Source organism: Zootoca vivipara, chromosome 12 (genome assembly GCF_963506605.1).
Source record: "Zootoca vivipara chromosome 12, rZooViv1.1, whole genome shotgun sequence".
Lineage (NCBI taxonomy): Eukaryota > Metazoa > Chordata > Lepidosauria > Squamata > Lacertidae > Zootoca > Zootoca vivipara.
In genome coordinates, this window is record NC_083287.1 from 12731623 (window position 1) to 12755167 (window position 23545).

The 23545-nt window shown below is 41.2% G+C and overlaps 1 protein-coding gene across 3 annotated transcripts in view; it reads right to left on the minus strand.

Annotated features, from left to right (window-relative positions):
• The window catches only part of DNAJC13 (DnaJ heat shock protein family (Hsp40) member C13), a 60432-nt gene that overhangs the window by 29977 nt on the left and 6910 nt on the right, over window positions 1-23545 (minus strand). For 2 of the 3 annotated variants that reach the window (XM_035129327.2, XM_060280636.1), the window contains exons 3-22: window positions 21798-21873; window positions 19735-19884; window positions 18949-18990; window positions 16380-16580; window positions 15544-15750; window positions 13309-13404; window positions 12961-13052; window positions 12030-12196; window positions 11821-11900; window positions 11571-11740; window positions 9695-9794; window positions 8970-9077; window positions 8481-8636; window positions 7985-8041; window positions 6488-6609; window positions 5910-5985; window positions 3912-4007; window positions 3581-3724; window positions 2304-2318; window positions 1622-1704 (exon numbers count right to left, since the gene is read on the minus strand). In XM_035129327.2, coding sequence (XP_034985218.1) covers window positions 1622-1704; window positions 2304-2318; window positions 3581-3724; window positions 3912-4007; window positions 5910-5985; window positions 6488-6609; window positions 7985-8041; window positions 8481-8636; window positions 8970-9077; window positions 9695-9794; window positions 11571-11740; window positions 11821-11900; window positions 12030-12196; window positions 12961-13052; window positions 13309-13404; window positions 15544-15750; window positions 16380-16580; window positions 18949-18990; window positions 19735-19884; window positions 21798-21873 — 2238 coding nt within the window. The remainder of the gene's footprint in view (window positions 1-1621; window positions 1705-2303; window positions 2319-3580; window positions 3725-3911; window positions 4008-5909; window positions 5986-6487; window positions 6610-7984; window positions 8042-8480; window positions 8637-8969; window positions 9078-9694; window positions 9795-11570; window positions 11741-11820; window positions 11901-12029; window positions 12197-12960; window positions 13053-13308; window positions 13405-15543; window positions 15751-16379; window positions 16581-18948; window positions 18991-19734; window positions 19885-21797; window positions 21874-23545) is intronic. The other variant, XM_060280635.1, reaches the window with a different exon arrangement.

The following is a 23545-nucleotide window of genomic DNA, read 5'->3' on the forward strand; positions in this document are numbered from 1 at the left end:
AAACTGGCAACCGTGACTCACCGAGGACTTTTAGAAACCATTAAACTAATACTGGTATATACTATGTACCGTAGTATATTCTGTTACATATATTTACAGATCTGAAAACTGCTCAGCAATTAGCATTCAAGCTAGCCAGATGTTACTCTAAACCAACTATAGTTTTAAAGCCAACTTAAATCAGTAACTTGAATGTTTGAACAAATGTAAAATAATTTAAAACTTTTTTGTAAAATGTTGTATTGCCCGCTTTTGGTGTTGTAAGGCAAGATATACATTAAAAAAGAAACAGAAAATACGTTTTCAAAGTTGTAATCCACACGCTAACTAGCTCTGGATAGCAGGTGAATAATGCTGACAGTCAATTCAGGCAGTTTCAATCCTTTTTATTGTATGTGTACCTTTAAAGTTACAAGCTATGTGCTTAAAGTAATGCATGTTTAGGTGATGCATGTTTAATAGTAATTAAGGGCAACAACCCCCAGAACCACTTAAAACAGGCATAGGCAAACTCAGCCCTCCAGATGTTTTGGGACTACAACTCCTATCACCCCTAGCTAACAGGAACAGTGGTCAGGGATGATGGGAATTGTACTCCCAAAACATCTGGAGGGCCGAATTTGCCTATGTCTGACTTAAAGATTATTCCTCCAGCTGTGTTTTTAAAATGGCTTTGCATCCTTCTCCTATAAAAGGGAGCATCTTTTCGAAACTTGAGGAAACCTCAAATGCAGGGGTACCCAGACTATGGCTAGGGGGCCACATACGGCCCCCGAGGCTCTTTTATGCGGCCCCCGGGAAATCCTGCCACCGGCGTGGTGCGGCGCGGCTGCTGACCTCTAACCCGGAAAAGCGACAGAAATAGTTTACGCGCAAGCGTCATTTCCGGTGTACTTCCCGGTCGGAGGAGGCTTCTGCACATGCGCACAAGCTATTTCCGGCACTTTCCAGGTTGGGAGTGTGCCAGAAATAGTGTTTGCACATGCGCATGCTCAGCCACGCGCCCTCGCACGCACTCCCCCACCCTCCGGCCCACCACGCAATCGGCGCGGCGGGCATCCGGCCTGAAGCCGGGTAAATTTGGGGACCCCTGCTCAAAAGGTTGCTTGCAACAAACCTTGGCAACTGCTATTTTTAAAAAAGGAGAGTGCGCATCCCATTGGCGCATGAGCATTCCTACGAAGGTTCCTCTGAATCTTCCTAAAGCACGCTTCATTTTTGTAATGCGCATTGCACACGAAAGTGGCACTGCTCCAATTCTGATTTGACACACAGTTCTAATCTATATCAAAACAGGGGTGAGGGCCTGATCATTCCCCTCTCAGCAACCTTTCAGGAGCCATACATGCTTGGGGGGCGGGGGGAGGGGGTGGAGACAGTGCTGGAGACAAAAGTGGGCAGCACAATGAATGCAGATTTTACCTTTGTACCTCGTTTTGACACATATTCAAACATCCCTCTCTATCCTCCATTCTGGCAAGCAGAAGTCACTATCTGAGTTCCAGGCCACATTCCAGCCAGGCAAAGGAGAAGCAAGGCCAGTGAAGGTTTGTGACCAAGGGAGGGTTCAAAGAGCCAAAGAGAGATTGCCCATGCCTGGGCTACAGCAAAACAATTGTACCTGTAATAGAAGAGTTCCCAGTTTGCTTGTATTTTTATCCTTTGCCTTCTTTTCCTCAGTATGACGGGCTTTTGATTAATGTTCTGCAAAGGAAGATTTGTGAATCCAAAACTGTCAACATGCTGTGAGATGAGATCACACAGATTCCAATAAACTGAACAAAAAGTTAAATGTGTTATGTTCTATTCCAAGACAGGTCTGTCTCAATGCTAAAAAGAGACACATTATAAAAATTAAGAGAGCAAATCAAGTAAGGCCAGAGGGCCACTTGACTGTGACCTGGCTATCTCTTTGATTACACTTTACTGCCAATGAGTCCAACTTCATTGGATCAGGTAGTGCGGGAGCAATGCAATAAGACCACAACTGTGTTACAGAATAAATGTGCATGCAGGAAAGCCACATCTTTAGAGTGTTACCAAAATGAATGGGAACAACAAGACAGTCATGCCAGTTAAATCTGGAATGGTGTAACTAGAACAGGATGGAGGAGGTTTAAATTGGCGAGTAGAGGATTACTTCCTTGCAGAATGGAGACAAAGGAGCTGCTCAGAAGAATGCAAGCCAAACTTGATCAAGAAATAGTTCAAACTAACGTATACAGACAGACAGGTCACTACATGCCAGGTATAATTCAAGGCCGTCTACACTCTACAGAAAGGAAAAAGGACTCAAGACTCACCATATTATTTCTGTCCTGGTAGTATTTGGGAAGTAGAAAGAAAAACAAAAATTGAATTTTTAACAAAAGCGCCTCTCAAATGTTTGAATACCTAGAATAATCATCTACAAGAAACCTTCCAAGGTAACACCATCACAGAATAGAATCTTCAAATGCACCCCCAGATTTTATAGCCCGTAAGTAGCTAAACTCAAGACTATTTGGCAATGTAATGTAGCTCTGGAAAATCTAGCTACAGTCCCCGTATCATGTGTTATCTACTAAGCAACTCAACAGAAAGACCACCTATAAACCAAAATGGAAGCCATGCCCCATTGCTCAACCTGTCACATAAAGTTTTGATATACTGTTAAAGGCTATCTAATTTGATGTGAAGCTAAGTGGGGTTTTTTTTGGTCTTCACTTATTTCAGGTCAAGTAATTTGCACAAAGTACTTGCATACAATGTCCTGCATAAGATGCATCATGCCTTATTCCCTGCCAAGTCAACAGCAAGTCAAATGACAAGCCCTCACACAAAATGAAAGCACATTTGACAAACGGGCCATTGCGATTTAGACTTCCGTTTGTCTGAGATGCCAAAGTGAGGAATGCCAGAAGAACCGCAAGTAAACCAAATGCACACAAAAAAATACTAAATAAGAGCACGAGAAAGCAGGATGCAGATCATAAGCCTGGAAAGAGGAATCCAAGAGGGAGCAGGGATCTAAACCACACCATTGCCCCTCCACACTTATCTAACCATTCAGGAACCACCATTCATCAAGCACCACTAACAATACATTTGGCATCAAGGAAGAGTAGCAAATTTTACCACTGCACCAGAAGCCTGTTAAACTTCACAATTACTACAAGAATTAAGGTAGGAAAGAGGTAAAATGAATGGACAGCTTTGGTCCAATGTTACTGGAAGGATTAGGAAAGGAAGCACCAGGTCATGCATTCTACAAGGAGCGTACCAGTTGCCCAAGCTGAAAAGGTGAAAGTATGGCAGGAGCACCGCAGAACTCACACTATTTTGACCGTCTCTTTTTGAGACCACAAAGAACACCGAGGTTCATTATGCAAGTCCAGTCATCACCTTTAATGGAGAAATCCTTTCCCCCACCCCCACAAATTTCTCTTTGGATAAAAATGTATTTGGAACTTAATTAAATGCACAAAAATACCAATAAAATCAAAGCTAAGACTTCTTCGTTAACATTTCGGGTGGTACAATAAAATAAATAAATAGCATTGGTGCTCAAAGTACAAAGGCAGAGGATTAAACGTATTACCTCTTTCTGAGCTATCCCCATTTTGTCTCTCCAGTGCGTCAATACCAAATCCACCTTCTCTTTGGCAAATTTTTCAACTTCTTTAGCAGCTTTTCCTGCAAGCCTTTGCCACTCTGGCACTTTATTAAATTTTCCATATTGATCCTGCAGAACAAAGCTCATCGTTAATCCAAATTAATTTCACGGGAAATGTGAATGAAACACTGAAATATGTTACAATGGTTATATCCAAGGGTGCCTCATCCTCAGATCATGCACCATGTAGGGCACTAAGCAACAACAATGCAAAGGAAGAGAATTCAAGCCTCTTAAAGGTGGAGCATATACTTACATTTGCGATTTTTAAGTTATCCCTAATATGCATCCGATCAGCATCTTTTTCAGGAACAGGATCACTACTGTCCAGGTATAAGAGCAGGCCTGATGGCTAAAACCACAAAAAAAGCTTTAAGTTTCTTGAGTCGAAGAGCATATGTTTATTAACCAAAACCAAAAGTGGTGCATGCTCTAGTTATCTCCCGCTTGGACTACTGCAATGCGCTCTACGTGGGGCTACCTTTGAAGGTGACCCGGAAACTACAACTAACCCAGAATGTGGCAGCTAGACTGGTGACTGGGAGTGACCGCAAAGACCACATAACACCGGTCCTGAAAGACCTACATTGGCTCCCAGTACGCTTCCAAGCACAATTCAAAGTGTTGGTGCTGACCTTTGAAGCCCTAAACGGCCTTGGCCCAGTATACCTGAAGGAGTGTCTCCACCCCCATTGTTCAGCCCAGACACTGAGTGAGGTCCAGCACTGAGAGCCTTCTGGTGGCTCCCTCCCTGTAAGAAGTGGTGACAGGGAACCAGGCAGAGAGCCTTCTTGGTAGTGGTGCCTGCCCTGTGGAACATCTGCCCATCAGATGTCAAGGAAATAAACTTTTAAAAGACATCTGAAGGCAACCCTGTTTAGGGAAATTTTTAATGTTTGATGCTTTATCATGCTTTTAAATATTCTGTTGGGAGCCGCCCAGACTGGCTGGGGAAAGCCAACCAGGTGGGTGGGGTATGAATAATAAATTCTTCTTCTTCTTATATATATATATATTCCAGTTGGATATGAATCCAACTGAAATAAAGAGAGTTAGTGCTTCCAGAACGGGCTGAAGTCCTGTTCACCAGATAAGCTATGGGACTGATTCTCAGGCCTGTATTCTGGGCTTTCTACCTCTTTGAGTATCACTCACCATTTGAAACACTTTCCACACAATATTTCTTTTACTGCCCCCCCCCCAAGAATTTTATAGCAGACAACAAACAATAAACCATGACTTATACTGTGAATAAGCTGTAGGCTAATGAATGGGGCTCAATCATGCCCACCTGCTGGGCATCATGAGGCATCAGCTTAGTGTTGCATACAAACCAGGAAAAAAAATTGGCTTGTTTGGAGAGAAACAAACCACAAGAGCTGGTTCACACCCAACATTAAGCCGAGCCTCATAATTTGTTTCTCCCAGATCTAGGGAAGAGGCAACTGAGCAGTGCGGGCTTATTCACAATAAACCATAAACCATGGCAAACTGTAACGTGCAAACTGGTCCAGTATGTCATTTGATTTAGGATTTTTAAATCTATTTTTCTTCCCACCCAAATACCCTCACAAGTGGATGTACTACATACACATGCAATTTTCAAACATGACTATATACACATTTTACCCTACGTGTAAAGACTTGCCAATGTGTGAAGTGACCCTTACATTCTCTCTGCATATCTTTCTACTTCCTATGTAACTACTTTTTCTTTATTCACAAACCCTTAGAACTACACTGCACATGATTCCCACTGGTATCCCCCCCACTAAGATAAATGACCCCATGCCATATCACAAACTGCTTTTCAAACCTTCTCAAAAGGTTTGCCAGGAAGCATGTGGGACTACCGGTACAAGTTTGAGGAAAAGCTCCAAAAAGTCATTCGATGTGCCAGATCTTCTCTATTTGGGCTGGGGAGGGGGAAGTCTTGCAAGGGATTTCATAAACAGAGCCTCACCCACTGAGCCTTTCTTGAAATGTGTTAGAACTTGTGGAGTGACACCTGCAGAGTTACAATTCAGAAAACCTGAAGAAAAACTATACTTGTACAAAAGTTTATGTACATGCTTAAAGTATTCTCTAGATCCACCATGAAATCTTCAATCAACATGTGTAAATCCAAGCATAACATTTATTCAGCACTGGTTTCTACCTAGCCTATTTAAAGCATTTGCTGATTAGACAGAGCTGAGTCAACTGCAAAACAGCACAAGCAAAATTAAGAATGACATTTAATGTAGACTCTTACCAAAATACGCTTCAACAAGTTTAAAGCCGTTGCATTTTCAGCTGTCCAGAGGCCCACTAGATGCCTACTCAGCTGCCTGAGAAATAGAGAGATTGAGAAATGAGCTACTTATTTGCCAGAAAATGATTAAACTTCAGACCATGTAATACGTTTCATTGTTTTGCAGTTGCTGTTAAACATATGGAATCTAACTCCCAACTTAACTGTATTTCTGCTACTGGTATACAGCCTACACTTCTGGAAGTCTTAGGGTAGACTACAAATATTGTACTTAGATTGCAGACTTCTTAATGCCAATGGTAAGCACTGCTATCTGTGGTTATTTTTCAAATTGCCATTACCACAGAACAGTGGTTTTCAGCATGTTCTCTCCCATAATTCTGCCTATTGGTTTCTGACCTGCTACCTCTATGCCTGCCACCTTCAATGGTCTACTCAGTGGTAGGGTGGGATGGGACAAAACGTTAGTGAGACAGGTACTTTCTGTGCAGTGATCAGTTCGGAAGGGACAGGTTATAAAATTAGGAGGTTATCACACAACAGGAATGATAGCAAGCAAGCGAGTGACATAGACTTACCTATTTGTAAGCATCCTTTGATCTGTGCTTATTGTAAACATAGCAGTGTGCAAATGACGAGGTAAGGCACCTTCGCTGAGGGCAAGATCTTGCATTTTGGTTGCTATTTCTTTGTCTCCCTCCTTTGGAAACAGAGCAAGAGGATAACCATGAAAAAATCTTAGTTAAGTTGTTCTGCCTGTAGCTTGCAATGCTTTCACAGTGTAGACGGGACTTAAAATGAAGGTACTTTATAAAACTGCACTTTTAAAAAAACTCTCTGCTATGTCCCTTGGCAAATCACAAGAGTACTACAGGCAGAAGAGTTTTGGCTTTCATATTTTTCAAATAGAGAACGTGGCCATGATGTTTTATTCTGTTTTAATATTCTGTTGGGAGCCGCCCAGAGTGGCCGGGGAAACCCAGCCAGAAGGGCGGGGTATAAATAATAAATTTATCATTATTAATATTATTACTCCTTTCTCCCAGCACAAACTAATGTGCATTTGATGGTGGCCGGGTAGATTTTTTTGCCTGTGCTTGCTATTTCTAAGGATGTTTGGTATTTAGGGGATTCAAAATTGAATTTTACTGAATTCATTGTATTTAATTCTGTGTGCTACCTAGAATTTACAAAGTGATATATGTGTATATATGTGTGTGAAAAATTCTCTGTATACAGTGGTACCTCGCAAGACCAATGCCCTACAAGACGAATTTCCCGCAAGACGAATGCATCTGGCGATTTGATGGTTACTCGCAAAACGAATGCGTTTTGTGAAAAATTCATCTTGCGAATCGCGGTTTCCCATAGGAATGCATTGAAATTTTAATTATGCGTTCCTATGGGCAATAAAAGAAATTTCAATGTATTCCTATGGGAAACCGCATTTCGCAAGACGAATTTTTCACAAAACTAATTGACTCACGGAACAAATTAAATTCGTCTTGCGAGGCACCACTGTATTGTGTTTGACATCCTTTTGGGGCTTATCGACACATTTCATTTCATTTCACATTTCAGAAGGGTGTTTCCTGAAGGCAATGAATCAAACCACCCAGTTGGCTACAGTTTCATTTTTTTCTACTATATGTTTAGTGGAGTGTTCTTTCTCATAAGTTTCAGTAGTTTGGCTGATGTTCTTGCTGTTTTTTCCAATTGCTATTTTCATTATGTGAGCTGAGTTATATAGCCTGCCTGTTCCCATAGCTTGTCAGTCAAGAGTTTGAAGTGATGGCTGTGTGTCTAACGGACAAAGAACAGTCTACGATTCCTGTCTGCAGCCACAAGAGAGCAGCATCACCCACTATGCTGTGCACTCAACACCTCTGAGAAACACCCTTAAGATGTGAGCCAACTGCTCCTTCCAAACAGCTGAATGCAAGTGTGCAAGAAGTTATAACAGAAAATTTTCTCCCTGGAAAAAAAAGACTTTGGATGCATGTTTGATGAACTAAGCCATTCTCATTCCTATTTATAAGGAAGTAAAATATTACAAGATTGCATAGATGCATTACCTCTATTATTGCCTTCATAACCAATCCAGCTCCTTTCACAATGGCCATGGAAGGATGCTGCAAAACAAATAATAAAAAGGAGTGTATGGATAGCAAAGCTGGTTAGAGCATGGTGCTGAAATGCCAAGGTTGTAGGTTCGAATATTCCCGCACTGCAGGGGGTTGGACTATATTCAGGGTCCCTTCCAACTCCATGATCTATCATCATTATTTCCAACTACAGTATTAAGTGATCTGTTCCAATAAAGAATTTACAGTACTGGGACAGATTTAATACAAAGATCTAGAACCACAGCTGTCATTCTGGCTCTTGCTACTTGTTGAGGATTTTAACGGGTTTTCCAGTCAAAAGCCTCTGCTCCACAACTGGACCTGTTCCCATACAACAAATTACCATCATATGATGTTAATTTCCCTCAAGAGTATTAGCTCAGTTCAACTAGCAGCAGAAACGAGGTGGAATCTTTGCTGTCTCCTTTCTTAATGTTGAACTCACCTGAAAGAGCTTGAAGAGGGTTCTCCCATTAGATGCAACCATCTCTAGTAACATATCAAACTGCTGCCCTTCCGTTGTCTCACTATATGGAGCACAGAGGGCAAAAGTAAGGAAGTCCAAAAGTGAACTGATAACTAGGGCACCTGTTCCATGTTCCTGAAATTGAAAAAGGAAGATCAGATATGTCAGATATAGCAGTGTTAAAATAGATGAATATGCTTTTATGAAAAACGCTTGCTGAAATTGCCCTTGGATTATGAGCTACAAAGTGGCATGCCCTTGCTATGTCTCACTGCCTCCACTTAAGTTTTCAAATACAACTGTGTATTCAACGGAGAGGCATGATCAAGACCAAAACCAAGACGCAAAACTGAATATCCTTGCAAATCTCTTAATTATCTAAACTGTAGGACCTCTGTCCCACATATCCCCTCCCCCCCCCAAAAAAACATAGAATCCTTTATTATTTGACTGATGTGAAAGATTTACCACATGGGAATTAAATTTCTCCAACAAGTTTTCCAAGAACTTCTTTGAAGAAAGAAGAGATGCTTTATTTAGTTGTTCTTGCCTCAGGTCATAATCATCATGCATAGGCTATGGATAAAAGATAGCATTTCATCAGAATGTAGGTCTCAAACACTCTTAAGGCTCCAGCTAAATGGAAACACATGCTAGCAGGAAATGCATGATAAAAATTAAAGAGTTCTTAGTTCGCCTTATTTGTTCCAAAATAATGTAGATAGGCTATGCACTTGGGAGGTCATATATCAAGACAACATCCATTCTTTAAATGAGACCCACTGCAATATCCTTCTTGCTAAAATGATGGTTCTTATAATGTCAGAAAATCTACATAAGCTAAAACAAGTCGCTCAAGCTTCCTTGTGTAACTAAGGCTCTCCGCCCTTTACTCCCCCCCAATTAAGGACCACATAATTCCCCACACCCGTAAAGGAAGAGAGAAAAAGCTTCTTGCTCCCCTAACATTGTCCCCACCATTGACTGATTAGGTGTATAGTATTTAGCCTTGGGGAGAGTTGAATAGGCAGTTGCCTGTTTATCACTCAAAACCTGTACTGATGGGTTCAGATAAAGCTATACAACTCCTTTGATCACATAGTGCTGCTTCTTCCTACGGAGGCTATGACATTATAGGAATTACTGTGTATAACACATCAAACCAAGAAAATAAATATCCCAAGAGTACTTACACACATGAGGGCACATAGCATATCAATGGAAGCGTGAGTTACTCCATCATTGTTCCTTTTAAGAGCTTTCACGACCTTCACTCCCAGGCGCTCTCGAAACCTTTCAAAACATAGCAAAGTAGCAGACTGAATACTGAAATAGTAGCAGTATTTTGACAAATATCAAAAGCCCTAACATAAAATGTGTGTAAATAAACACTCAAGCATAACTGACAGCAGCCTATTTAGGGAACAGTAAACTTGAACATTACTAAAAGTTCAGTCAATTACTTTTCTTTTTAAATTTTTCAAAATTATTCATGAAAGCTCACAATGATATGCTCTAGTAGTTGTGGGCAGTATAACCGCCAGTAAAAAGAAAATCTTCTAATAAGCTACAGCTAAATAATTGCTGCCAAGAATAGCAGGGGGGAAACAAGAGCATGGAGGCCTTGTCTGTCACGGGAAATGAATTACATGGCTAAGTGCAACTGAGCTGCCAAACTGTATTTGAAGAGCAAAGTTTAAGAATAGTAAAAGCTGGGGATCAATGGCTGGACCTGGGAACACAAAAGCTGTAGCATTACTGAGACTATTGCATTGGGTCAGCAATCTGGATGGGAGGCCACTGAAAGACCCATAAAAGATCAGGTGGTACTTTTTATTTAAGTAACAGAGCTAAAGTCTTCAGGTGTCTTGAAACCCCCAAGCACAATAAAAGTAAACAGATGTGCAGAAGCCAAAAGAGAAAACATCAATTCCGGCACTAAACCTCCAATACATTTTTAGATTTGATCCAGTGATTATTAGAAACGGCAACAGTTTTTCCACCTGCTTCTGCACCTTTTGATAAATACACATAACTGTGTGCATGCTTGCAGCAAGAGGTACATAAACTTCACTCTTAAAGATATTTGTAATTACTGATATACAGAGCTGTAATCAAACTTGTAGTTAAAAATGAGTGAAAAACCTGAGGGCTATTTCCAAGACACCACCCTCCTTAACTGTAGTTAAATAACCCAGCACTGTTCATAGATTGTTGGCATTTGCCAGTCTTGGGAGACAATGGAGGAGTACACCATTGGGGGTGAAGTCAAATTGTTGAAAGGTTGTAGCACCTGCTGTGGCTGTAGAGACCGATATGGGAGAGGCATGTTTTGTTGCAACTGGGGCAGATGAAAGCATTTGGTTGTGCTGCCTCCATTTTGTAGACACGACCAAGTCAGCATAGACAAGAGTTTGAACATACTGGGAATGTGGGCTTGGGAGAGCACATCTCTGTTTGAGACTCTGTCCTGCCACGTGATGCCCAAAATCTTCCTGTGCATGTGGAAGGCATTGAGATGTCGCTCTGTGCGGTTGTTTAGCTGTCCACAATTCGCTTCCATGAAGCAGCATGCTTAACATGCAATCTTTCATCTTAGTATCGGTCATTAGCATCACATTCTCCCAGACCACTTTGGAGAGGTGAACCATTGCCATAGCTGCCTTGCCAATACACTTGTCCAGCCCAATGTTGATGGAGATCTTGCTGGTTGTGGTGGAAGCCAGGTAGACAAAACAGCCTTACCACCTCAAGAGTGTGGTCACCAATGCTGATGCATGGGGTGCTGGTGACATCCTGACAGAGGATGTTGGTCTTCATCGGGCTAATGGCAAGGCTGAGCTCTCTGCAGGCTTGGGCAAAACTGTCTATACATACATCACTGATAATATGTACCACTGAGATCAGCTAACAATAGTGAAGAGCAAAGCAAGGGAGATAGGACGGTTGCAGCAGTATTGATGTTGCTTTGCAGAAACCATTGTGGAAGACTCAAACTTCAGAATTGGGCTCAGAATGTAAATAACTCACAGACTATTACAGGATTGCTGCTGAAACCCAAGTACCTACCTTGGAAGTTGAGTGAAAGCAAGGAATCCAGCTTTGGATGCAACTAGTCTTCTAACGGCTTGGAACTGGCTTTCAAGCTCTGCAGTTGATGCTGTCATGTCACCCTCTTGCGAGAGCAACGCTGTTATGGCATTGTTGATTAGCTTCTCTTTGTTTTCTGAAAACAAGCCCTGAAGGAAGGAGGAAAGGTGTTAACCCTTTGGACAGGAACAGAACACAAAATGTACAGAAGAATGACTTTTTAACTTACATCTTGAGTCACTGCATGCAGAACTCCACTATAGGAAATGTTGGAGTTGAACCTAAAAACAGCATCTGCAAAGTTGCCATCTGCAACAGGACAGGCATGGATATAAGTGTCAGGCGGACTGATATTGCAGCATGTCAGTGCAGCTTGCTTTGCAAAAAGCTTGCAACGCACTCATTTCAAATATTAGAAACCAAAAGCAGAAGACTTACTTGGAGGTGCTGCCAAGAACCTGAGATGAAGGCTTTCGACTTCCTCTTCCACAGGCATACTCAACAAGCCCCACCGCTGCCCCTTGTCTGTTGGTGTCATTTTCACACAGACATCCCTATTTCCAGAGGCTCTTACTCCATCCAGCAAACTGGCTAGCAATGAGTCCCTAGGAAAATTGCCCCCAACAATTAGCTTTTCCAGCCAATGATGTTAAGCATGCTTATAAGCCCACAAGAACATACACATTTCATTCTGCTTAAGATTATATAGAGCAAGTGCTGCAAAGACAGGATTTACTTGAATTTGTAGACTGCCCTTCATCCAAAGATCACATGGCAGTTCACAATGTATGAATGCCTCGTAATAGGAAGTTTTAACTGGGTTGTCCCTTCAATGGCACTGCAGGGGGTGACTTGAGGGAAAGGAAAGTGACTAAGGCAGCATGTTGACATATGGAGGCTTGATAACTAGCTTGTGATTAAGTGAGAGGGAAACTGTGGTTTAATGAATAGCTTTCTGCAAGGTAATAGGAAAGACAACAAAACATTTCCCATCATCATCATCTGCACTCATCTGCGGAGATGGGGAACAAAACTGATAAGTTTAGGTGAGACATGTTTCAAGGAGTCCTTTAGGTATTTAAAAAACTCAGTAAGGAAAAAGCCTACCTGCATTTCACATTTTTATTGGTAATTCACCCCTGCCATTCATTGCTTTGTGTATCTGATTTTTCTCTTTTTCCTTCTGGGATAGTACTGGGTTCTTTAAAAATGTCATTCCCTCACAGAGGTGGCATAAGCTTAGAATGAATCAAATGTAAATGCAGCATTGTGACCTGGTTGTAAGAGTGAAACTAACTATGTAAGCACTGCGTGGTTTACCCAAGACATGCCAGTAAAGAACAACAGTTCAAGAACTGTTTAAAAATACCTCTCTGTTGAAGAATATTTTCGGATTTGTCCCTTGATAAACTCTATGGTAAAAAGCTGTGGATTTTCAGAATCGCACACAAGCGCAAATACCTTTAAAGAAAGAGTGTATCAAACAGGTTGTCATTATTCTGCACACTGTATTTAAATGACACACTCAAAGTTTCAGTATTGTGAACGACATACTCTTCGTTTTTTCTACATCCCACTATGGTTGCATTTAAGCTGGTTACAAAGCTTGTTGTGTAAACTTCAGATTTTAATAGACGTACAACAGTAGATTTAGATAGCTTAAAGGTTACTATTCCTTCCCACCCTATCCAAAGCTCTAAACAAGTTTCCGCCCTACCTCTCCTAAGGGTTTCAGTGTTGCAATATTGTAGGTAGCTGGGTCCCGTTCCACTAAGCACGTTTCTGTAAGAGCCAATATCCTTTTCACTGGTTCCTTTTAAACAAAAACACAAAAAATAAGAGGCTTAAATTCAAATTGCTACAGTCACAGACACCAAGCAAGATAGGGTCGCCATATTCCAAAGTCCAAAACCCCAGACAACCCCCCCCCATCACACACATTTGAGGCACACATATACACACCATCCCACATCTCTGTCGCCCGCCTTACTTTTGCTGTCTTTGGCCTCCTGCTCACAAATGATGCAAGGTGCGAGTCTTGGCTTGTATCTAGTCCAAGGAAGCAGGCCCAGCACCTTGCTGCATTAGATCGCAGAGGCCCTCTGCGATCTGCTGCGAGCAGTGGGCTTGCCAGGTGGCCTTTGGAGGCAGCTCCGGCGAGGCACTGGGCCTGTTTCTTCTCGGCATGTCCCTAGTCTGCTTGGAAGCCAGGGCGTGTAGAGATGAGGCAGGCCCAGCGCCTCACCCGAGCCACCGCCAAGGGCAGCCTGGTGAGTTTCCAACAAAGAACAAAAATATAGGAAAGAGGCTTAAATTCAAATTGCTATAGTCACAGGGACCAAATAATTCTGGCTTTTCCCAGACATTTGATCACTTTATGGAAACTCCACCCAGGTGTTACTGCCGCCCGCCGAATCCCAGATATGTCTGGGGAAAACTGGACGTATGGCAAGGCTAAAGTAAGAGATTTAACATTTGGGGACAATTCCCTTCTGGTAGCAAGTAATGTCAATTGCTATAATTTGGATCCAGACTCGGCCATAATTAACTGCAGGCTTCCAAGTGTTTTGGACTATCAATCCCATTAGTCCTGGCCAACACAGCTGATGAGAGTTGTAATCCAATATATCTACAGGGCATCGGGATGGAGAAAGCCTGCTAGTTTCTATGGGTTTGTTCTAAGGAGGACTAAGCCTTGATTCAACCCAATGGCCATGATCCTATTGCTTACCCCTCTCCCCATATGAACCTACCCAGACCCTGAGATCATCCTCCGAGGCCCTGTTCTTACATTTCCTCCATGGGAAGGCTCGCCTCACACCTTCATTATACATCTTTAGATGCCTGGTGAAAATGTTCCTCTTCAATGAGGCCTTTGGCTGATTAACATTCTATGCCCTTTTAATAAATGTGTTTTGGGGGGGGGATTATTGGTCTGTTTGGTTCTTGTTCTAAATATGCATTTTGCGCTTTGGTTTTGCATTTTCACGCTGTGAACTGCCCTCCAGATAAAGGGCAGTATACAAATTAAATAAATAATTTTTAAAAGTGGGTACAAATCCCCAGCAAAGGTAATATTTTAATCTTGACAGTACCACCAATGTTCATTATGTGACTCAGAAAAAAAATATTCCTAGAATGAATGGCAATTGCCAATCTACCTTAAAATATAAAAAGATGGAAGCTCAGTTCTTTCCATTTGGGGAAAAAATCATAATCAAAGCCTAAGTGTAACTGATCTTTTAATTAACAATTTTGATAGAATTTCTAAATTTTTATTCATTCATTCATTTAATTTGTATACTGCCCTTCATCCGTAGATCTCTGGGTGGTTCACAGCATAGAAGTACAAATAAAAATATACAAGATAAGAAGAAGAACAAACCAAACCAAACCAAAAATATTAAAATGAAGTAGATACAGTAGTTACAGGCAATGCATAGAACAACTGCATCATCATACTATGTCTACTGCCCCCATATTTTACTATTTGATGTTAAAAATCAATAGCTCCTTAGCTAATGCAAGGGATATGGCCTAGCCTAATGCAACTTTCACTTTTCCCCTTGAAACTGCATACCACGACATACCACCATCTTCTGTGGAAACAATTCTCAAATGTAGTGGGATATGGATGGATGGCTGCTGTCCACAAAGGAGCATGTAAAGTCCCATGGACTTACTTAACTACTTCCTCTTCTCTGTATCCTAGCCATTTGATGTGTCAAAAATTCATTTAAAAATAATAATTTTAAGGATAACACTAATAGTTGTGCACATTCTTCATAGAAGTTTTACATATTCACACAAAGAAACACACAATTCAAGTTCCAAAAAACTGGGCAAGGTGTGTGTGTGTGTGGGGGGGCTGGCGGGATGCAGAAGCACACAAAAGGGATTCCCCCCCCCCAGTTCAGGACTCAAATAATGTATTCACATCTTTAAGCCTTACCGAATGCCTAGGAGATATCTTTTGGACCACAAACTCTGCTAAAGAAGTAATAGATTCATCATTGCTGTATTTTCCAAAGCGAAGTGTCAAATACTGCTCAAATTCCAAAGGTTCCTTCCTTATCCTCAAGGAAATGCCAACATAGTTGCCAGCATGTTCTATTGCACTTTTAATAATTTCTTCCCTTTGCTCAGAAGCAAACAAATGCTGAAAAATTCAAGAGACTTCAGTAAGTTCCTAAGAGCTACGAAAGTGAATACAACAGAATTTGTCAAACTGAACACAGTGAATAGCAATTAGTATGAAATAATTCATAGCTTATCATCTTCTCTCAACTGTCTGGTCACCAGCTGAACAAAATAATCTTGCTAAGGACCAGTTGTATTTTCTAGCTCAAAGACCTAGGGAATTATGCACAATGCAACCACACTTGGAATACACCTCAAAACCAATGTTCTACATCTGTAAAACATGCAGAAAGGGGCAACCAAAATGACTGAGAGGATGTGACATTGTGACAACTCTCCTATGAGAAAAGGCTACAAAATTTGGGGCTTTTTAGTTTAGAAAAAAATGTGAATAAGGAGGGACATGAAGGAGGTGCATACGATTATTCACAGGGTGGTGATGGTTTTTTTCTTTATCAAGAGACCAGGACACAAGTCCATTCAATAAAGCTGAATGTTGGAAGATACAGGATAGGAAAATGGAGGTGATTCTCTGCACAGCGCACAGATAAACATTCTGGCCTTGCCAAATAAACCAAGTCTACTGAATTCAAGGTTACTGGTGTCTTAATTTAGGCATAGGTGAAGTTGTAATGTTAGGATACTTACTAGTCTACTAAATCCACCATAAAGTATACAAAAGCCTCCAGCATAATCAGACAGATCAACAAATCCTTCAATATTTCTGTAGTCATAAGAACATAGGACTTTGTTTGTTGCAGGATCAATCTGGTCAACGCCTCCAGGAGTGACTTCTAGAATTACAGGTTTTCTTGTGTCACTCCAGTGATGCTTATAACAGTTGTATCTCTGTGAAAAGGAAAGTGGTAGGTAAGGACACTGAGGGGACGGGGACACACGGACACACGGACACACACACACAAATACAGTATCACAACTTAGGGGAGCAGTTACTTAATATGAAAGCAGAAGAACAGACGTCCAAAAATATTTTCTGAGCACATGCAGTTAACTATATTTTCAGTGCTGCAAATCCAACAAGCACATCAGACTCTCTTCATATACTGTATTCCTGCCACAAAGATTACAGGTGTGTAAGAAGCAACATTCCATACATATATAGATTGCTGCATGATGGACTCATAGGGCTCATCATTTGATTCTATGTATATGCAGTATGCATAATATATTGGAAAACCGGCATTAACAGTGGTTTCTGTGAACATGTACATGCTGTGAAATACTATGTATGGACGCCATTGTCACAACAAAGTACATGAAAATTTCACATTTCCTCCGCAAATGCATTTTTTGGTTATGTTTTAGTTAGCCATATAAAGGTATTGCCTAAATATGCATTTTGGATTGTCCCCTCCACCATTTCCATGGGCCAACACACCTAGTTTACTTTTAAAATGTTTTGTGACTGAGGAAAAATTAACATATGAAAAACTGCTCTTACTAACATGAATTAATGATGTTCAATTCCAAAAAAGATGAGCAATTTAAGGCTGATTTGAATGCTGTGAAACATGACAATGAGTTGCATTGACCAAGAAGGAAATGCAACCTTAAATTGCTTCATAAAATTAAACAGAAGAATAGAAAGCTCCCTTTTTCACACATAAGCTAAGTAAAAATGGAAGGAAGTAAAAGAAACTCTTATGCTGTTCATAATTTTGAAAAAAACACCACATGGTGTAAGCTACTTCAGTAGAAAATAGTTACAAAGAAAGTTAGATATTTTCGACTTCAGTCTTACACAACACTTACCAAGGCAACATTGTGAAAACCACACACTATTCAAGCATGCACTTTAAGAAGGCTACTAATGTTCACAAATCTAAGGGTGGTAATTTTTATTTAAATTTCATTCAGTGCATAGATTTGACAAGAGTACCAAAATCTGTCAAGTCACAAGGCAGGAAGGATGTCAGGCCGATGTCATTTCTTATGCTGAAACTTGAACGACTCTAACTCAATACATCTCTAGCAGATTATTCCCATTACAATTAATTCAAGAAATGAGTAGAACATGAAAAGACGACACAATGCCCATGAAGGTCTAGAGCAGGGGTCCCCAGACTTACTGGGCTTCGGGCTGAAGGGTAGGGGAGTGCGCGCGCAGCGGGCCGGAGGGTGGGGGAGTGCGTGCCCGTGCGCATGCGCACACGGTCGGAAAAAAATCGCTTGTGCGCATGCGTATGGCCCTCCCCCGACCCGGAAGTGCATCGGAAATGACCTCTTCTGGGTCGGGAGAGGCCCATACGCATGCACATAAAGGATTTTCGGCAATTTTTTGCAGATTTTGAAGATCGCCGCCGCGCCGTGCGTGCGGGCGGCGGGGGTCGTCACGGGCCGGATTGGGAGGCCAATTGGGCCGCATCCGGCCCGGGGGGCCGTAGAGTCATTTCAAAAGTCGTTTTAATATTTCTATTCCAACTTCTGATCAAATGATCCTGAATGCCGTTAACGCAATTTAAAAGTTACCCAGCCCCCTTAAGTCTTCAAATGGGTGACAATTTTATCTAAAAAGAGGAGGATTAAAGGCTTTGAGTGAAATGAAAGGTACATATAGCAATGGCAGCAGGTTTCTTTTTGCCCCATCAGAGCAGATGACTTATATTGGCTTTTCTGTGCATAAGACTAGGTTCTTTTTTTAAAACTAAAAAAATGTTTTAAAAGGGGGGGTAGTCTTATACACGGGGGCAATCTCCCCCCCACATTTTCTTAATTTTGAGCCCCAAAAAATATATACATGGGGGCATCTTATAGATGGAAAAATATGGCACTTCCCCCTCACTATTGCAATCCCAAAGCAGCTGGAAGTTGGGAGAAGAGTTATTTCTAGCAGGCAGCCAGTTGCTCTGCAATTGCTTCTTCCTTCGCCAAAGGCTGGAGCCAGTCTAGTCTCTGCCTTACCGTGGTGTACTTCCTGGCCCTTGAACTTCCAAATGGCCCTTGCTTTTCTGGTTGGCAGCAAAGGCCAGAGTCCCATCACCCTCCCTTCCACAATCCCAAGGCAACAAGTTATGCACAGTGTATAGAAACACACACAAAGCGCATTTACTTGCCAATTTGGCAATGGGGGGGGGAAGTATTTCCCCACTCCAACTAAATGACCTGTAAATGCCTCAGCCTTGAAGGGAAGCAAAATTATAAGACAAGGTTTTTTTAAAAAACAAACAAACCAAAAAATGTGACAAAAGATACTTGCCCTTCCTGTGATTTTTCCTTCAGCAAAATCAGTTCTAAATCTCTGGGGCAGAAAAGAGGGAGGGGGAAAAATATATATAGAATGAGCAGTAAGCACACCAAACAAGTTACCGTGAACTATTTTGCAGATAATTCAAGTTCAAGCACATAAAACTGGACCCTTCAACTCACAGAAGGAGCTTCCAGTTAATGGGAGGGCTGTTTCATACTTCATACTAGAGCATACTAAATCCAAAGATAATAGGTTTTATCCAACGAATTCATCCGGTTTGTGCAAGAACTTCTGCCTTTACACCAGAGATTCCTATCCTCTTCTTCCCTCTGTGCCCCCAAAATCCTCTCTGGGGGTTCCCCATACACTCCCTAACGGATTGGGGGTCATGTGGTGAAGGGATGTTCCACTGCACAAATGGCATGATTTTGTTGGAGGCAACCAAATGTTCTGCATGTGAAAGAACTTGCATAAGCAGAAGCATAAATACTGCTATTCAGCCCATCTATTACATACCACTGCAAACTTGTGAGAGCACTAGGTGTCTATTTTCCTTTTGATCTTTGTTGTTTTAGTACAACCCTATAGCTTGGCTCCAAAGTATAGCTGGTGAAGGTGTAATTGCTGTCCTGAGAGTTATCAGTAATTAAAAAATGGCAAGCAAGTGTTGCATATTGCACTAAAATCATGCATCCAGCAGAAATTGAATGTTCCTCGTTACGTTTACGTTACAGTTAGCAATAAAGAGTGCAAGGTAGCTAGGAATTCAGATTTTTAGAACTAGAAGCTTCCTACCAGGGCTTCTGTGAGGAGTTCTGTTCTGTGTTCTGTAGAAAACTTAAGTGTTTCAGACTTTTTTCCACTTCCCTTACGAAACGTGAGGCTGAATTCTGTTCCTTGTCCTTTGCCAACAGGGCTGATGCTACAGATATCTCCATAAGGCCACTAAACCAAAAGATCAGAGTTGGAGAATGCTCCATAATTATCACCATAATATCATAAATTCATATTCCAACATAAATGACTCAAAAGTATACACAGATTTTTTTTGTCACGTGGTATATTGAAAACAAAAAGGGAGGGCAAACAGAAAGAGAAAAATAAGTAATTATAATATTAAAAAACAAACAAACCATTGCCAACTAACTTCAAACAGTACGTATTCCATCAGTCCTGATTTAAATTAGTATAGGGAGTTATATTTCAGCATCCAAACATCATTTTATGCATTCAAATACATAAAAGGCAGTGAGATTTTTAAACCACTGGGTGATAGCTGTTTGTTCTCAACCTTAGGCACTATGTACATTGATTGTTTGGTTACCCATAAATCATTGCTTGCATCCCATCCTAATAACCTACAAGTGACCCACAAGAGATGTTAAGGTGCTCCAAGTTTAGACGTTCTGTGAAAACAGAAGACCATTGATGCCTCTGAAAACATTCGTAGCAGAACCTCAAGCGCAGAACGTCCAACAGCCCAGGTAGGGAGACCATTAGTCACTGACACTGTGATAAAGAACTGCTACTCTGTCCCATACTCCCAGTATCAGGCACAGAAACCAATTCCAAAATTCATTGCCCTTAATTAGCCAACTCTACAATTGCAAGACACACAGACACCTCCAGTGTGTCCCCTAGTGTCAGACATTGCAGTAATCTGCATATTTAATGAGAATGTGATAGTTACGCCCTAGGCATCTGGCTGCCCAAGGCAGACTGCCAACTCTAAATTTTAAAAAAAGTATTCTATTTTCATTTTTATTCATATTAAACTTTTTGATACCAACAGTCCTAGGTATTGCATATTCAGCATTTCTGTACTCAGTCATGGCACCAAAGGAAAAAGAAATCCGTAATGAGAAGGCATTCAAAGATCCAGGTGAAATGACAAAGATCAGAAAACTAACATTTCTCATTGTGATTAAGTCTATAGTCCTTCAGATTTCCTCATCTCCTCAACAATTGTTGGGATCTCCTCAACAACAATCATTGCCAAGCAGGGACATCAAGCAATCTGATATAAGACAAGAAAACTAAAGAATTACACTTGGTAATTTTAAAATTCTTTTACTCCCTACTATCAAATTGCAGATCAACCCCACAAAGCATTTGGAGAGAGTACAAACTTAAGGCAACTAAACATAACATTTCATTTAATCAAGGTCAACAACTATTCTTCATTATCTGCTACAGGGCACCAAAAATATACTCCTGGGTTCCAAATAATGGCACTACTTGATTCCACATTAATATTAACATTCCACTAATATGGATGGAAAGGGACACGGGTGGTGCTGTGGTCTAAACCACAGAGCCTAGGGCTTGCCGATCAGAAGGTCGGCAGTTCAAATCCCCGCGACGGGGTGAGCTTCTGTTGCTCGGTCCCTGCTCCTGCCAACCTAGCAGTTCGAAAGCACATCAAAGTGCAAGTAGATAAATAGGTACCACTCCGACAGGAAGGAAAACAGTGTTTTCGTGTGCTGCTCTGGTTCGCCACATGACCCAGAAGCTGTACACCGGCTCCCTTGGCCAGTAAAGCGAGATGAGTGCTGCAACCCCAGAGTCGCCCACGACTGGACCTAACGGTCAGGAGTCCCTTTACCTTTAATATGGATGGAAATCCATATATTGTTGAGAAATGTACATTGAAAGGATGGGGAAAATATACCTTTATTATCCCAACCAGTTATCTTACGGCATGTTTGAAGGATATCATGAGGTAATTAATCTGAGCATATACCAAGTGACGTAAGTTAGAACATCCTTCTTCTCTCAATAGGATTGGCATATAAACCAACTCAATCCAGCTTTGGAGATAATACATTTTCATGAAGTTACTATGTATTTGGCATTACCTGATTCGTAACTTCTAATGTGTTAGGATTGTATGTCGTGATGGCATGACTTCCGACTGAAAAGACTCGCTTATACCTAAAAAACATACCAACAAGAAACAAGACATTAAGGGAAACTGCAGACTTAGGAGAGAAATATTGCAGCAAAAATCGCTTTTGTTTTATAAATAAGCCATAAACGTTCATGAAGCTTCTTCCAGGTGAATCATCAACATGACTCACCAATATCTGGGGCAAGGAAAATTATCCCCTGCCCACTTCGGCATGTTTCTAAGCAATAGAAGTTAGGCATTAATTATGAAACTTGAGATCCCACCCTTGAATATACTCTGATGGCAAGCAGAAGTTTGAAATGGGATGCCCAAAAGCTGCTTCGCCGCTGCTGTATCACAACGCGGATTACACAGCCATTGCAAGAAGCAGCGCCAGAGCAAATATGTGGGGTTATAGTTGTATGAGACCTGCAACAATATTTTGCAGTTTGAAGCACTTCACTCCAGAGTTCCAGTCACCAACTCATGCTTTCTTTCAATGTATTTTTTCTCCCATTTCCCCTTTCCACCCTACCCCACCCAGCCTTCTGTGCCTACTGAGCATGCTCAGTCCACACTGAGCTGTTTGGGGTTTCTCCTCGCTCTCTTAAGGGTACCCTCCCAGCCACTAAATAGGTTTTGTTGTTCTGCAAATGTTGGTGTTTCCCCAAAACTGCTGATACCTCCCTCTTGTGCATGGATGGTGTCAGATAGGCTACAATATGTATTAATACTCAAAGGGAGTCAAATATTAGTATATTGTGTAGTTACTTCTCTATAATATTGGTCTTAAGATACTAAATGCTGTACTGATTAGTTTATCATATGACTTTTGCTGTAATTGTGATATTTAGCTTATTTTTAGTAGTTGTTTTGTTAATAGTTTTATAAATTGTAATTGCTTCATTGATTATTTGTTAATTATTTTACGATTTATGTTGCATTTGTGATATTCTATTACAGTGGTCCCTCGACTTACGAATTACTCGAACTTTTCGACTTACGAACGGGACAAATGGCCGCATGCTTACGAATTTTTCTACATCCGAATGGAAACCGTTGGCAGTTTTAAATGCGGTTTCCTCGACTTACGAATTTTAAATGCGGTTTCCTCGACTTACAAATTTTTCTGAATATTTTTTTTCCCTATGGGAAACCGCTTTTCGTCTTACGAACTTTTCAACCTACGAATGTGCATTTGGAATGGATTAAGTTCATAAGTCGAGGGACCACTGTATATTCTATTATGTTATTACAGTCATACCTCGTGTTGCGTCCGCTGCAGGTTGCATTTTTCCAGGTTGCGAACATGGCAGACACAGAAGTGTTTACTTTTGGGTTCCGCCATGTGCGCATAATTGTTCTGTGCGGTTCGCGCATGCACAGAATAACTCTATTGCACTTTCACGCATGCGCTCTATCGCTGCTCAGGTTGCGGACTTTGCGAACGGCATCCCGGAACAGATTGGGTCCGCAACCTGAGGTACCACTGTACAGTGGTGCCTCGCTTAACGAATGCCCTGCTTAACGAAATTTCCGCTTAACGAAAGGATTTTTCGAGTGGAGGTTGCCTCGCTAGACGAATTCGTTTTATGAAAAATTGGTCTAGCGAATCGCGGTTTCCCATAGGAATGCATTGAAATTCAATTAATGCGTTCCTATGGGCAAAAAAAAAACTTCAAAAAAAATTCAATGCAGTCCTATGGGATTCGCTAG